The 17,386-nt window shown below is 44.8% G+C and overlaps 1 protein-coding gene across 2 annotated transcripts in view; it reads left to right on the top strand.

The window, feature by feature from the left end:
* The window catches only part of ANKRD55 (ankyrin repeat domain 55), a 1,206,736-nt gene that overhangs the window by 875,017 nt on the left and 314,333 nt on the right, over positions 1-17,386 (top strand). For both annotated transcript variants that reach the window (XM_069627296.1, XM_069627295.1), the window contains exons 6-7: positions 2,145-2,273; positions 8,143-8,327. In XM_069627296.1, the coding sequence (XP_069483397.1) occupies positions 2,145-2,273; positions 8,143-8,327 (314 nt within the window). The remainder of the gene's footprint in view (positions 1-2,144; positions 2,274-8,142; positions 8,328-17,386) is intronic.

The following is a 17,386-nucleotide window of genomic DNA, read 5'->3' as shown; positions in this document are numbered from 1 at the left end:
TCGCCCAAGCAGGAACGGCTCCACAACGTGACACTATAGCGCGTGCGTGCAAGTCAGCACCTGTGCATTGTGAGGGCACATGTGGTGCGACCATGATAGACGCAGCCTTACCGAGCAGAACGGCACCACACACAGTGCCAGCTTGAGAATGAAAACGTTCAAATGGGACTCTCTCAGTACACTCTAGTAGCCTAATGGCCTCACCGCCCAATATTGCGCAGAGTCCCGTTTGTTATTTCAGCTGAATCTCGTCTTGCATACTTTAAATGAAATATCCATACAAATACATTCCGTATGCGTGTGGGTTGTAGCACACGCTGAAGTCCTGTATCCCACCCCACACAAACGAGTCCCCATGTCACTGAGGCCTACCGGGAAATCTTCGTCTACTCCAAGTGTCTCCATGCCCATCGTGCAGCAGTGGCCACTGTGATTGGGATTGGCATTGAGGGAGGCTTGAGGTGTGGGGATAGATAGAGTGTATAACACTGGGCCCAGATTGTATGTTCTTTAAGCACTGGACTGCCCCACATTAACTTAAACTGTGAAATCGCAGTCTTATTACTTCAAAGTATTTCCCTAAGAGTAATTATTTACAGATGCTTATTCTATAAAGCACGTACATGCTCCCCTCTACTTACTCTCTAAGGAGAGGGCAACCACTTGCCACAGTGACTTCCGGTGTAGGTCTCCACGTGGTAGAGCTACCAGTGACCCTTCACCGCGCTCTTTTGCAGGGAGAAGTCCCACATGTTGTGCCATGCCATTCCCTGTGACCCTGGTTCCAGTAAAACGGCTCAGTGGGTGCATACAGGAAGCCTCAGCCAACAATTCTTTAACTATTGTTATTTATATTATTGCAATGTCAGTCTCTAATTCATGCTGCACAGAGCGTTTTCCTATGGATTGCGCCATTATAAAACCCTTCTAGAGTTTTGCTAGCACCTCACCAGGGGTCGCATGGCCCAATGTGACATCCGGCTGCTATGGGGGAAGTAGCATGTTGATGAGTCTCCTTGCTCTGCTTGCCTTTGCTGGCAGGAATAGGGCACATTCGATGAAGAGAGAATGTTTTCCTTGTATTTCCCTTTGTATTTATTCATTTGTGTAGCTCTTCACGCCAAAGCGCTGAACAGAAATCAAAGAAAACTTGGTAGACAAAAAAAATGAGCATTACATTTCAGAAGAGAAATGGTGAAAACATTGCAGTTAATTGGGAAGCTGGGATCGCAGGCACGTCTTCAGATTAGTTTGAAAGAGATGGAGAGAGGTAAAAGAATGAATAGATAGTGGGAGAGGGTTCCGATGCTTGGGGCAAACAATGCAAAGGAGCGAAAGCATGAAGAAGCGCAGGGGGCTTGGAGACAGAGAGGAGGAATTGACGCTGGGAGCGTAAAGCACAGGCAGGGGAACACAGAGAGATTCATGAAGAGACGTGGAGAGGGGCGAGACGATGGAGACACTTGAAAACAATGGTGAGGAAATGGAACATGAGCAGAGATTCAAAGGGAAGAAGAGACAAAGCACGTAGAGAGGATAAAATAGAAGAACGAGAAGGGAGGGAAAGAAGACAGACAGACAGACAGACAGACAGATGAATTGTACACAGAATGAAGAGGGGCAACGGAAGAGCAGGGAGGCCAAGAAGAAGTAGTCACAGTGAGAAAAGAGGAATCTTAGCGTGAAGAGAGGTAAAGATGGGCATATCAGATGCTGAAAAGAGCAGAACGGCAGGAACGAGCACCAGAGGAAATGTGAAGGGAAACGAGAGGGAGGAGTCAAACATGAAACCAAGGATTTGGGCAGATGGGGGGGAAAAGGGAGCAGGGAAGGAGGAAAGGAAAGAGAGGGGGCATAGAGGTAGCAGGGAAGAAAAGAACCTCTGTTTTGAGGGATTGAGATAAAGGAAATGAGACGGCCACCGAGACTGAACTGCAGACAGACAGTTAGAGACAGCGGTGTATAATGTATTGTAGCACGAGGGAAAGGAGAAGACGTTGGGTGTAAGTTCCATGGACTGCGGTGCCTCACAAAACATCTGTCGCACAGCAGCAGACCATAATACTCGATTCATCTCATCCCCCAAAAACATTCTAGCAATGCCTACTGATATAATTGGATATTCTTCTTTTTGACTTGTGTAGGGGATGACTTCACTGCACTGGTCTGCGTTTCATAACCGGCCCTCGCATGCCCAGATCTTACTACAGAAAGGGGCGGACCCAACCCTCGTCGACAAAGACTTTAAAACTGCGCTTCACTGGGCAGTGCAGGTAAGAATTCCGCAAAGCAAACCTCTTCCAAGACTGTCTTTCCTCATTCTCCAACTTTCCAAAATATTGCTGGTAGCATTTTTTAAATCCCCCTGCCAATGCCAGTCTAGACTTCTTAGTGCAATTGTTGTTTTATAAGTGTGTGCCTTTGAGTGGCAGTAGATGTACTGAACTGTGGTAAGGATGACATGTGATAACTGTGCTCTTGGCGAGGTGTAAGGGTCTGGCAGAGCGAGTCGGGTGCCTGTAGGCCCTCTCCACTCTCCTCCTGATCCAGGTTTGTGGATGTGATATGTGGGCATTCACGTGCTTCCTGTTCACTCCTGTTAGCAGTGGTGTAGGTCTGTGGAGGCAATTAGATGGGTAGGCCTAGCAGAGGATTTGGGTTACTGTAGGACCTCCCCATCGCTTGCCTCGCCAGCTTTGTTACGTTGATCTTTGAGTGTCTGTGATTCCTGTTTAGGGCTGTCAGGCAGCGGAGGTCAGGGACACCGCCCAACCTCTTTCAAATAGGGGAATCATTTGTGGATCATTGGGGTAAATGACGTCTAGCATGAGGTGCGTAAACCAGTAGGCCCTTCCAATCTTTTGCATGTCCAGTATTGTTGGGGTGATATATGCGCATTTGCACGATTCATGTTCTTTGCTGTTAGGCCATGAGGGTACCAATGGTCCCTTTCCTCTTCCTACCTATCAGAGTGTTATGCCATGAGGTCAGTGAGCAGTCCAGGAAGGGTGGTCTGGTATCTTTAAATCATGCCCCTCTCCTACCTGTGGGTGTTGTGGTATGGGATTGTGGTGCCAGTTACTGAGTATCTATAGAAGTGGGGATGTGTGCTGTTTCTTGCCAGTGTTGTGTGTTATCGCGTTCATCAGTCATCATTACATTAGTTGTATGGTCCTGAAAAGAAAACATTAGGCATACATTTATTTTAGGCAAAAATGAATGCCAGGCATTCTTGGCCAGTGATGTTACCCAATGAGGCAGCATTTGACTAGCGTGAAATACATGCAGAAGGTCTGGCTGTGTGGCAACGGGACGGTCGTCAGCGGAGGATGTTGCAGAGCCTAAGATGTGTATAATGATAGGTTTGTGTAGACCTCGGGTGCATGTTGTGATATGGGGAGTGGCTGGTGTGATGTCTTTTGATGTGGTGCAGGGTGATGCAGTGCCTAAGATGCATGTTGTGTGATGTGTGAAGTGGCTGGTGTGTGCTATGGGGCTGGGGGTGCCCCGCGATGCAGGGCGACCTGGCAGGGCCATGCCGCAGCTGGCGGAGCCTGGCTGCAATAAGGACTCACAGACTGCAGGTTTACAGGTGCAGGAACTGCCGAGCGGGAAACTGCTCAGCCCTTTTATTAATACGGTCACTCACATGTGACCATGCACGTGATTCAGCACACACCTCGTTGTGTCGTGCTGAGGTCACAGCATTGTGGTGTCTTTTGATGCTGATACAGGGTGTGCGATATATGACATGATATGATATGGCATTATATATTTTGTACAGTGCTTAGAGAGGCAGGGTGATTCCAAAGCTTGCTGTATTATGTGATCCTTAAGTGCAATGTCTGCTACTTGTAGGGTGGTGCGGCTGTGGGAGGCATTGAGTCTCTGGGGGTGATTGGGTTGCAGTGCATAGTGATGTAGTGTAATTTGGTGGGGCGAGGCATAATATGGTGGCGCTTTGCTTGTTTTGAAGGGTTGCGGAGTGATGCTGAGGGTGTTGGACGACCTATTGAGTTGTGGAGTGATATGGTGGGGCTTCAAAGGATGGTGGGGTGTGGAGTGATGATCTGGCATGAGATGTGGTGTGATGGGGCGAGGTCTTAAGTGATGGTGAGAGGTGTAATGTTATGGGGAGAGGTGCGATGCGAAGGTCAGAGGTTTGATGTTATGGGAAAACGAGTGTGATGTGTGGCTGCGAAGAGTTCTTCTTATAGGTAAGTGAGAACATATTTGTGCTTTATTATTCATGAAATGTAAAGCAAGGAGTAGAATATTAGTTTATTTTTTTTAGACAATTTTCGATACGTATTTTAGGCTGCATTTAATTGCAGAGGGCAAGAGCACAATAACTGGCACTTGCTTTAATCATGTCCCATTTAATTGCACATTTTTCAAAGGCTATTCACACTGCACTGCAGATCACGTACATGGCATGGAAACTGCTCTCCTGAATACCCGTGAAGACTTGCTCACTAATCTCGATTCCAGCTCTCTTTCTGTTCTCATCCTCCTTGACCTCCCCTCTGCCTTTGACAGTCAATCATGCCACGTTGTTAAAGCGGCTTCATGACAGACTTGGCACCATGGACATGGCTCTGGACTGGTTGATCTCCTTCCTCTCTGATTGACCTTCCCAGGTTCAACTGGGCCCTTTCCTCTCCACCATCTCACTTTCCACCTCTGGTGACCCTCAGGGCTCTATCCTCTCGCCAAGGCTTTTCAATATCTACCTTGCCCCTCTAGCCCATCTGATTGCCACCTTCTCTCCTAATTTTTAGTGTTACGCTGATGACACACAGCCCTCCTTCAAGTTACCCTCCTATTCACCCTCTCTCATTCCTGACTGCCTCTCCACTATCCCCTGGAGCACTACTAACAATCCCTGCCTTAATGCCAGTAAGTCAGAAATCCTTCTTGTTGGGAAATCTGCTCCCTCTTTTCCTCCCACACTCTGGCCAACCTCCTTGGGCACCCTCCCCTCTCCCTCGTGCAAAGCAAAAAACCTTGGCGTCATTTTTGACTCCTCTCTCTCTCCTTCTCGCCTCACATCCTGGACCTTGCCAAGAAGGCCAACTTTCTGCTACGCCTCCTCAGGCGCATTCTCTCCTTCCTCACCTTACCCCCGGAACTCAATGTCTCCAGAGCTCTAGTTCTCTCCTGGCTGGACTACTGCAACAGCCTCTTCCTCAATCTGCGTAATTACTCCATTCGCCCCTTCAACTTATTCACAATAGGACTGTGAGACTTATCCTTGGCCTCAAGCCCAGGGAGTGCATCTCTCCAGCCCTTAAATCACTCAACTGGCTCCCGGTTGCTGCAAGGATCAAATCCAAGACCCTCTGCATCATCCACAAGGCATTCCAGGGCGTGGGACCCCACTATGTCCAACTCGCTCTCCCTAAATACCTCCCTACTAGAGCCCTTCGCTCGTCTAACTCTCTGCAAATCAGACGCTTTTCCAAGCAGAGTGGGGGTAGATTTCTCTCCTCTGTAGGTGTCTCCCTCTGAAATGGCCTCCTCTCAGACTTGAGCCAGATCTCCTTAAGTTCTGGAAGCTCCTGAAGACCTTCCTTTTCTCTTCTTCCTTCTCCCTCTCCCTCCCCAGCTAATGTCCCCACTGCCTTTGACTGGTTGGCCTTCTGAGCATACATGGCACCAGTCCCCCCCCCCGTCGCCCAGTCTACCTCAGCACTTCTCCCATGACCCTGCCCCTCACAACCCTCATCCTGGACTTGCTCCCACACCCCCTACACTTGGCTGGCTGGCTTTCACCCCTGGAGCCATTCCAGCACCTTACCCTGCACTTAGTTGCAGACCCCCTTCACTCTCTGCTTCCCCCTGGCCGTGTCCACTTGGCCTCCCTGGCACTGTGCCCTCACACCCAATTTCTGCACTTCCCCATTCCCCTCCCCCTTACACTTTTCGCTACAGCACTTGCACAATCTGAATGTCGCATGGCCTATTAGGATCACTACTTTTCTTCTACCTTTCCCCCCACCCCCCTTTGCTGTGCCTCAAAAACTCTTGTGTATAGGCACATTACAAATGACCAATAAATAAAATTACACATCATGGCCAGTTTTCCTCAAGCGCTGGCTATCGGCTGCTGTTGCACAAAGGCGAGGCCTTTAAAGCACTACAACACAAAACGCTTCCTCTGTAAGTGTTCTTCTGGAAAATGATTTGGCCTGATTTCATGCTGCTTCAAAACACGAATCGCGGGTCCTTTTACTCGCTTGCTGGTTACATGAAAAGAAAGGCCAGGCCGCTGGAACACTCAAATCTTTTCCAGCAACATCAGGTACTTCCTGCCGCAGCTGTGCATCTATGTTCAGGGAACTGAAAGGACATAGTGGACGCCCCACTATATACAGTCTGTAGGATAGCTAGGGGTACCTGCTGCTACTGTTGGTAAACTCATTGTTAACACTGGCACTGCCTCTGCAACCCCTAGCCTATTAGAGCTCAACCTTTGATGTCCAAGAGCGCTATATATCAAATGAAAAAACACTTTTGGCCTGAAATGAATCACTTTGGTTTTTGCACTCTCAGGGCCCGATTCATGGAATATTGCGCAGAGATCCCACAAGTCATGCATGCTGGAAACGACTCTGCGTGCAGATGTTTTTCTGCACGCTCTACGTATTTATGGAATTGTTCATGCAAAGTAACCGTATACGCAAGTCGAGTCTGGAACGCCCCCGACATTCCCCCACGCAAAGCAAAAACGGCCAGAAACTGCTACCTTTGCGTGCTCCTAGGGCACAAATACACGCACCCTGAAAACAGTGCATGGGGTCCTCCGCAAGCAGGCATGTATCTCTGGGACCCTGTGCAGTGTCCCCATAACTGTAACCGGCACCCGACAATATGTGTCCGATTTATCATAACTCTGGTAAAACATGGAAAATCTGTGTGCAAACCCCCGTAAACTGTTCCTGCACCCCGCTACACTGCGTACGTGCACCCCTAATTTAGATCGGAACCCCGGCTGCATGCATGCACCCTTAAATCCAACACCCAATCTTACCTGTGCACATGAATCCTATGCGCAAGTGTCTGTTCGCCTGCCTTCGGGTGGCGGATTGTATGAGGGCTTTTCGTGGCCATTTCCCTGCCCGGAGGTTGCACGGTTGGATCCCTGAATATGTATTGTTCCGCGCAATTGTGGGCATGCGATGGACTGCCTGCGGTCCATTCCTCGTAACGCCCACATTTTCCCTGGTTCTTCTTCATTTTCAGAGTTCCACCCCTTTCCCTGCCCTGCATGGTGCCTCACACAAGGCACTTGGACGCTCCCAGAGATGTGCCGAGCTTGCACGAAGATCCTGCAAAGTACAAAAAAGTGTTGCACAGTCAATTCCATGAATCGATAAACCGGATTTTGCATGCAGTTTGGCGCACAAGGTCCCTATTTACTGCACAAAAGATTCCATGAATCGGACCCCGAGTGTGCATCCCGTTCACTTTTTCAGAATTTTGACTGCTTATACAATGAGAGCCACAACAACGTGTAATTCCTGAAGGAGTTCACGGCTGGTGTATTGGCGTCAGCAAACTTAACATGTATGTGCATTTGCTCTCTCTCCTGATGCTGGACACCAGAACAAAATCTGCCTAGGGAATTGGGAGCTGCCAGGGTGAAGAGGCAGTCCGTGGGCCTTTAATGTCCATCGTTTCAGCTTACAAGCGAGAGTTTGTGTGTGTGTGTACAAGATAAGTGTGATGTATTGTGTGCACCTAAAAACCTTTGTGTGCATTTCGGAAATTGCCTTTTTTAGGCAGGATTCATAAAGGGATGCCATTAGCTCTGTGAAGTAATTGGTAATCACTTTTAACTGTGTTCATCCTGCATCCCACCACAAGAAATTACACTTGTTTTACCCAACAGGCTTCAATGAAATGTCCACCCAAACATGGACCTACCCTTCAACTTCTTACACACTCTTCTCCCATCTGCACACATAGGGCCGCTTGTTCCTTCTTACCTCTATGGAATCAGAACCTATGTTGTCCTTACTGTAAATGTTGTGGCCTGGATTATAATACCTTTGTGCACTGAAGGTACTTCACCGTTCTCTTCGTGATATATTAACTGAAAATAAATGTGTCCTACTTTTCTTCTACCTGTCTTTTCAGAGTGGAAATAGACTTCTGTGTTCCATAATTCTAGACCACCATCAAGGTCAGTCGATCATCAACTATGATGACGAGAACGGGAAGACGTGCATGCACATTGCCGCCGCCGCAGGCTTCAGTGACATCATATGTGAGCTGGCGAGGGTCCCGGAGTGCAACATGCAGGCTCTTGATGTAGATGACAGGTAACCCAAGGAATGGGCTGGGGACTCCTGCATGACTCCACAGGGCCTTCTCTCAAGCTCCTCTGTGTGAAGCCTGTGCACGCGACATGAGCATTTGTTGATTGATAGAAATCGGAGCAATGTTAGCAAAGCAATGCTTCATGGCATTATACAATATTGAACTACACATAAATATGGTTTGGAAAAAGCATCAAGTACCTGTTGATGTTTACTTATTTACAATAACCAATATCTATGCTGATGTATAAACATGATTACATTAAGGGCTTGATTCTTGGAATTTTTGCATGGTTCGATGTGACTTTGCACTGGTTCAAAGTGACTTTAAACCATTAATTTTGAAACCCAGCACAGAAAAACAAAAGAGCGCTGCTTTGGGGGAATGGCAACCCTGATAAAATCCTCCTTAAATTATCATACTGGGGAGATGCAACAGAATGCCCATACTCTCCAATACATAGTGGTGACACCTGACTGGGCCATATACTGCTGCTGGTAAACTTTTATAACAGCCCACATGCCTCCGAAACTAATCGGCTGGGGCATTAAAAGATCTGTTTGAATCCACAATCGTAAACCTAGTGGCTGAGCACATGGTAGTGGTTTCTGGAGGCAATTTCAATGTGGAACTGGGCACTGACCTGGCAGATGTAGCCAAAGATTTTGCATATGGCACTGCACGCCCACAAATGTCAGATGATCGGATGTGTTCAAGGGGATTGCAGCTGAATATGTGGTTTATGGAATGGACACTGCGTTCTTTGAATGGACCTATACAGCTGAATATGTGGTTTATGGAATGGACACTGCGTTCTTTGAATGGACCTATACAGCTGAATATGTGGTTTATGGAATGGACACTGCGTTCTTTGAATGGACCTATACAGCTGAATATGTGGTTTATGGAATGGGGACTGTGTTCTTTGAATGGACGTATACATTCAGATGTACCAGGTCAGGTTACTTTTGCAAACACACAGGGTACATCAATAATTGATTATTTTTGTATGCATGTCCAACACTGTCATCTAATTGTGGATTTCACAGTTGTGGAGGAAATAGCCAGCGACCCACCTTGCCTCCCCCACTGTAGCCCATCCACAATTAGAGTTATGGGAAATCAACCCACAGTGCAAGCATAGGGTAAAATGGGCAAAGTGAGATTTAATAGTTGTCCAACGTACTGTGTTGCGCACAAATATAGACCTTATTACGCACATTCTTGGTCACGATGTTGAACCACATCAAATCAACCACGCCTCAGAAAACCTGTGGAGGTCCCTGACAGATTTCTTCCAGTGTAAAATTAAACCAACCAGTTGGTTTGACGACACATGTAGGACCGCACAGAGTAACTTGAAGGGAACCCTAAGTAACAAGGATAGCACCAGGGTCGATGTCATCAGGGCAAGGGGAATTTACAAAAGGTCAGTGGAAACCAGGAAAAGCTTTCTGGAGAATGAAGCATGGGAACAATTTCTCTTGGCTGCCTCTAACAGGGACTCTAGGAAATGTTGAGACTTTGTTGCAGGCGGACTAGCATATAAGAGGGTAAAGACACACAGGGAAAACTACGTGGGAGCTAGAAACTGGACAGATCATTTCACGTCTCTGTTTAAGGGACAGGTAGCCAGGTACGAGGGCGTTGACCGCGTTGAACCGTATATCTGACCCTGAATGAAGTGGAAACAGCAGTTACACAACAATTGCAAAACAGTGCACTGGGCCCAAACGTGATGCCTGCAGATTTATTCAAGGGGGAACTGGACCTGTGGGTTCCACTTCTGACAACATGTTTCAATTCCTATTTGGAACAGGAGTATTTCCACAATCATGGAAATCCGCAATTATATACCCCATATTCAAAAAGGGTGATGCAGAAAATCCTTTCGCATACAGCCCCATTTCTCTCCTGGACACCTCCTTCAAGGGCTTTGGACAGGTAATCCTACAATGCCTTGAGGACTGGATTTGCCATAGCCAAATCTTTTCAGAAACTCAATATGGCATCCAGCCTGGACTGGGTACCCAAGACCAAGCACTTAATCTATACTTGGTTGGGGTGTCCTCTATCTTTGTAAAGGGCGGACCATTCTACTTAGCCTTCATGGGCCTGAACAGAGCCTTTGACAGAGTGGATAGGGCCTCACTTTGCCATGTGCTTGGGTCCATAGGCTGCCTGGCTGAGCTCATAAAAATACTGCAAATTATCCATGAGGACACTAGAGCTTGCGTCCAATTTGGGGAGCAGGGGCAATGTACAAACTACTTTGAGGTAGCTTCGGGAGTACACCAAGGATGTGTTGTAGCTCCAGTGTTGTTTGCATTGTACATCAATGGGCTATATGGGGCTCTGGTGGAGTCGAAGGAAGACTATCCATGTGTGGGCACTAAACCCCTTCCCGTACTGGCATATGCAGATGACACGGTTTTTAATCGCCTGTACCCTGAAAGCCCTTAAGAAACTAATAGATGTCTACACTAATTTTATGTCTGACTTGAAGTCAACAAATTGTCAGTAAAGGCTTCTACACGAGGGGAGCACAAGAAAAAAAATGTGCAATATGCTAAGCAATGGAGCCATTATCCCATGGGTGTCCAAATTCGATTACCTTGGCATTTGTTTTACTGAAAATTGGCAGGGGCTGTCCCACATTCAGAAACAAAACATAAAAATGAAACAGTCACTGGGTGGCATCTCACGATTCATGAATATCTGCCAGGGCCAGCCAATTGACCTCATCCTTGAAGTCCACAAAGCACAAGCTAAAGCCACAGCCAATTATGGTGCGGCACTCTTGGGCAATGAAAAAATAGCAAGTATTGAGGTAATTGAATATAATTTTTTGAAGAAACTGTTGGGACTATCCTACTCTGCCCCGAATTTAGCCGTACATACAGAACTGGGTATAACTCATAAAGGGGATGTTTGGCACATGGCACCTCTCCTACACTGGTTATCTATATGGTCAAATACAAGAGCCACCCTTACTCACAGTATCTTTAAAGGCCTAGCGTTGGGGCCCTTTTGGTGCAAATCTCCATGGCTGAATTTTATTTGAAAGTGTTCGTTACAGATGAATTCCCTAAGTTTGGAATGCCCTGTTGTTTTATTAACACCAGCTGATTCCAAAAAGTATAAGAGAATTTCCGTACATTAGCTTTGAATAATCGGGAAACATCTAGGCATTCAGTTGTCTCAAACAGGAAACACTCATTAATTACACAGTTAGATGTAATCCAACCTTACCTGCTGCATAGCAACAAAACTGCAGACCGTTGGGCACTGACTAGAGCCTGTTTTGATCTTCTGTGGCTCAGACACAACACGAAGAACTGGATGGGCCATGAGCAGTCAACAGTTTGCCTCGGATGCAGTGAAGGAAAAGAAGATCTGTTACACTTTGGGCCTCATTACGAGTTTGGCGGTAGCCATGGAGCTATTAACCCCATGGCTTCCGCCAAACCGGGCTCCTTTACCAGGTTCCCTGAATGGGGAATTACCAGGCCATTCCGAGTTTGGAGGGCCCGGTAATTCCTCCCTTAGGGGACCCGGGCCCGGACCTTCCCCATTCTCATTTGAGACTCATAGGGTTCAATGGGAATGGGAGAGGGAGCTAACAACGGGCCGATTACGACCGGCCCGTTGTTAGCTCCCTCTTCCCCTTGCGGGACCAGTAGCGATGCCTGGCGTCCTTACCGAGTCCCGCGAGGGAACCTCGTAATCAGGCGGAATGGTGTTAACGGGCCCGCCACCTTTAGCGGAGCCGTTAACCCATTCCGCCTGACTTGTAATGAGGCCCTTTGTGTTATTTTGCCCACTTTACCACAACATTAGAAAAAAACATTCTCCCTTTATTGAGAGAAGCTAATTTTAATCAATGTCGGCCTGCTTTGATCTTTTTATTACGTGCCGAATCAACTGCTGTGGCATGGTGGTGCTTGGAATTTTTAAGAAAATCGTGGAATAGAAGGTAGCATTTATTGGAGGATCAATTTTTACTTTTATGTTTTACTGCTGCCGCTATTTATGCGATGTGATTATTCTGACTTTTACATTTTCATGGATTTTATGTGTTGTTGTATCATTTGTGAAGTGATTTATGGATTTTATCCGAATAAACTTTGATTGATTGATAATCGCAGTGGGATACCTTACAAGCAGTATATCATAAGGGGGATTGTATCATGCTGAGCGGGTTAGTGAGGAGTGCAAGCAATCAAGCCACATATAGCGTGGTATACCAAGGATGACATGATACACTGAGGAAATTGATATCATTCAATTATTAATGCAGAGCCAGGTATGTAAAAGGCCAGCTTGGCGGTTGCTCAAAGTACCCCAAAAAACATGCCAAATGACTTACATATGTATGCGGAACATTTGATTGCCAAAGTGTAATCAAATGATGTACAGATCAGGACATTCCTGGAGAACATTACAAATATTTCAGACCATTAAAATAATGTTTTAAAAACATAGCCCAAGGGTGGACATTAAAGTATCATCAAATCCAACTGGGAAAAAAGCTCAAAGAATTGTGTTGTGATGATCCTCAACCACTTCAGCAATTACAAAGGCAAGCATTAATTATTCATCTCCACCAATGTGTGGCTATGTCTATTTCACAAACAGCAGTGATTTAAAACTCTATAATTCCTGAGGGTGTTGTCATATCCATGAATTGTTTTATATAATCCTCATAGTCTTCTAATGACAAATTTCAACAAATGTGAAGCCTAGAACATCAACCTGGTCAATGAGATTAATTGCTCTCCATGCCCGGCAAGCACTTTTAATAATCAAAGCACATCATCATGTGATCAGCTCTCCATGTAAACAGCTCTCCTTGGCTGTGGATTGTGAGCTGGGCATTGTTGAAAGCAACTGGGATCCAATTTAATTCACCCTCTCTGTTTAATCAGCATCCTACTTTCACAGAAACAGTAAACAAACTGCTATGCATAAACAGTGCCAGTGCCAACTGTATTGTGCACAGAATGGCAGTGAAGTCTATAGGGCTTAATGTTTCTAAAATCCGCATTTTAAAATTTAAACGAAAATCCTCAATAAAACCTCACCTACATAAACACAAAGTATAGCTTAAATTATTTGCCTGTGGTCTGTAAAAAAAAAAAGAATGCTACAGGTTTCAACTTGCCGCTTATTTGTTTCAGAAAACGTTTTTCAAGCCATACAAGCAAACGAAATCATGTACTATGAAAAGGCACTGCCAAGCCAGCGTAAACGACAACTGTGACTAACCTGAAAATAATCTCTTACTATATATGCAGCATTGATAGCGCTTACAATTTTGCACTAGCCTAGATATTTTCTAACATATAATATTAACATAATACATTCAAGGAAGTGCTTGAAAAGTGCTGTTGTGGCTGTTGTGGTAGCAGGACCCCTTTGTTTGCTCCACGAACTGTCGTAGTATGAGCTGGACTTTAAACCTCTTCTAAATACTCACAGACCTTTGAAATTCAAACTTGTATATTTATACATGTCTTTTTATACTCTTTGGGTGATTTATACCTTTTAAAACGACTATTTTGCTAACTGAGCTTAGCCCCGCCCCCGTCACCAGAAATCCAGAGCGCGCGCACCTTCAAGGAAGTGTTTGGAAAGTGCTGTTGTGGCTGTTTGGGCTGAGTGGGCTTACGGTATAGTGCATACGCTCCTTTATCTCAATGAAGCTAAAATAACTTCTTGTGTTCTTGCCAAGGGAACGGACGTTAAAGAATTTTTGGCGAGCACCCTATTCCCCATTGCAACAATTACACGTCTGATCGCATTTACAGCAGTCTCATTCTGCATATTGACATTGTTTTGCACTAGTAAGGTTGTTTATTCTAACCTGGTTGCACACATTGCAAATTGTTCACCTTGTATAACCTATTTGGTTGTTTTTACATACCCGATAAATCTGACGTACCTCTACACACTGAAAACTGGTATGCCGTTCAAAACTGCAACGCTAAATTGCGGAACGGTTGAAATGTACGCCGCTTAAGGACGACCATGTTGCAATTTCAAAAATCATTAATGCTCATCGCACATGCACGCGAACTACCTCTTTATTCACAGACATACGTACATTTTACTCAACCAATTCAACTGAAAGTAATCAGCAGGGAATGCGGGAAACATCATAGCTGCTGCGCCAATGCTATCTAAGCAAACAGAAACAATACTTCTTTCGTCTGAAACAGACATAACAATTGATTTGTTAACGCCAATTCATGCTGTGATGCTGTGCCCACACAGAGTCCCAGTGATCACGCAATGGAAATGCTTGCTCAGGACTTGAAATTTGGACCCACGCCAGATACAACAAAAATCAATTATAATGGCATAAATTACTAACAGCAAACCGGTGAAAGGGACATTACAGTTCAAATACATGCGCCCTTGTCACCATTAACTACGGATGATCTGATTTCCATTAGCCCTCTTTCTAAACAGGATGGGCAAACCTCAGCAAAAAACACAGATCTAGGCGAATCACAATCATTAACAAATGAACACACAACTGCTCTGTCCTCCCTGCTTACCCTACCTCCGATATTAAAGTCTAGGATTCCCAATCAAAGCTCCAAAACACATTCAAATTTTTCGCAGTCCCCAATAATGTTTGAACCATCTATCCAAAACTCCTCAATCTTGTCGTCATCGTTTAACCAACCCTCCACAAAGAAACAATCTCAGGCCAGAAATACATCGGATTCAACACCTGCACTGCTCCCTAATACTGTCTTTTTAGAGACAACTATGGCAGCCATGAACCTCGCCCTTCAATCGCTCACAAAGCTATACGAGGTGATGGATAACAAGTTAAATGCACAAACAACCTTATTAGACAAAGTTCTCAAAGTAAAATCTCTGCAATTAGAAAAACAAAGAATCAGCTCCATGACAAACATGCCAATAATAATCGAGAGTACTCAACCCCCGAACCAAATTCACCAAGTAAAAGCATACCTGTAATCTCTAATCACAATCTGGACTCTGCCTTACTAATGGCTCCTGTAATGGCTCCTGTAATTTCTACATCAAATCAAGAAACCAACTGAAGGAAGAAAGCCAAACATACTTTGTGATATTCAGTAAAGTTGCGAGCAAAAAGAAAATGGAGGAAAACCAAATTCAAAATAAGAAGAGTAGGAATGTCAAAACAACTTCCTCACATGATCATGCAGCATCTAAGCGCTTTATTAAATCGCTAACCAAACCAAAGAATAACATTCTAAATGTCAGCTCAGCTATTTCAAAAAAATACACGAAAATAGCACGATCAAAAATTACAAAAAAGTTAAACCAACAACTAGAAACTTCCAATTGTCCGTCCCAAGAACCATTAGATCTTCTATTACAAGAAATTCAGACTCAAAAATTCAAGACAACAACTTTTGAAAGCGTACAAGCGCATGAGGCTCAGTTGTCTCGTTCTGTCCTCGATGAGCAGCGTAGCACGCAGAGCGAGCTGCTATTTCGCACTCTTGAGCAGAGAAGACACGCGATAGCGAAATCAGTTGCCCAATTTTTTCAGGATCCACAACCGGTTCACAGTACTAGCAATAGGCAAATGCCAACCATGAATTCACCATTATTCATCCATTCAAACATTAGAAAAAATCTTCAATTGGCCAAAAATCAACACTTGAAACCCAAAAATGCATATCAACTTGATAAACCAAACTTAACCCAAAAAACAAACACGTTTCTTCATAGTATAATCATCCAATGCAGAGCTGGGTCCTATCCGACATATGACCTCAACAGAGCATCCATACTACACATATTTAAGGAAATTCCAAGTGTCAAAGACATAACAACTTCAGAGTTTAATTTCTTCATGAACCTGACTTAACAGTTGTTAGGCTATGGATTCAATCTGGACTAGTTCTGAACGCGATCTGGCAAGCCAAACAGGCCCACTATAATCTTGGATTCATCATAATCCATCAATGTAAAAACCTAGAGAAAACAAGTCAAAATAGATCTAATTCTCAGGTTGGAGAGGACCCTAGGATCAAATATTTGCATTACTACCATTAGATATTAAGAGGACGTGACATCAAGACTTGACAGCAAAGACATACCAATGCAAAAGCCGGCATATGACCGCCAACAAATACAACTCTCAAGTAAAGAGAAAAAATAATTTTGAAACAGACCCTGACAGGACACAACTCAAATAACTAATACACAATACCAACGTTTTCACCTAGTTAGCTCGAATACGCGAGGCCACAGTCATCTATTGTCTCAATCAAGCAACCTCGCTCAATATGGCATCATAGTTCCACAAGAGACCTGGTTGACAAAAGCATGCATATGGGACGATTTTAATGTCCTATTAGTGCCTGTGATAACCCAAGCTAAAGGGAGACCGATGTCTGGGCTGTTGATAGCTGCCAAACTTTCCACAGGATACAAGCTCCAAAAAATGGGCAGAACCAAATAAATATCTCCAATTAGTTAAAATTATCATTCAGCATAAAATCATCGCCCTAGTGAACATCTACTGGAACTACTCTGCAATTACAACTGATATCTTCCTAGACCTGACTATATTAGATACCGCCATTACAGCAACACACATAGTAGGTGACTTAAATATACACTGTCTACTAAATCCAAAGGGAAACCTCTCGTTTACAGCCAAGCGATTAACTTCTCTAATGGCCAGCAGGCAAATTATCATGTTGAATGGATCAATGAAGAATGACATACCACCATCAAGCACATGGAGAAGACTTAACCAGTATGCCATTATAGACTATGTCTACATGGATAGATCTTTCTTCTCCAATGTTGATACTTTTGAACTTAGCCATCAAACCTTTAGCAATCATGAGCAGCTAATAGTAACCTGGCGATGGCAATGCCTTCCAGTCTTAAAAAATACTCATAGATTTACCACTAAATTAATTGTAAAAGGAGGGTGAAATCGACAGCGCTGGATTTTTAATCAACTAACAAAGCTGAATGAAATCATTACACCTAAGTCAGCTGCACTGCCTAATACCAATGGATACTATATTGCTGC

Source organism: Ambystoma mexicanum, chromosome 6p (assembly GCF_040938575.1).
Source record: "Ambystoma mexicanum isolate Mex_15411 chromosome 6p, UKY_AmexF1_1, whole genome shotgun sequence".
Taxonomy (NCBI): domain Eukaryota; kingdom Metazoa; phylum Chordata; class Amphibia; order Caudata; family Ambystomatidae; genus Ambystoma; species Ambystoma mexicanum.
The sequence above is the reverse complement of the archived record's forward strand: the minus strand, read 5'-3'. Positions and strand labels throughout refer to the sequence as shown.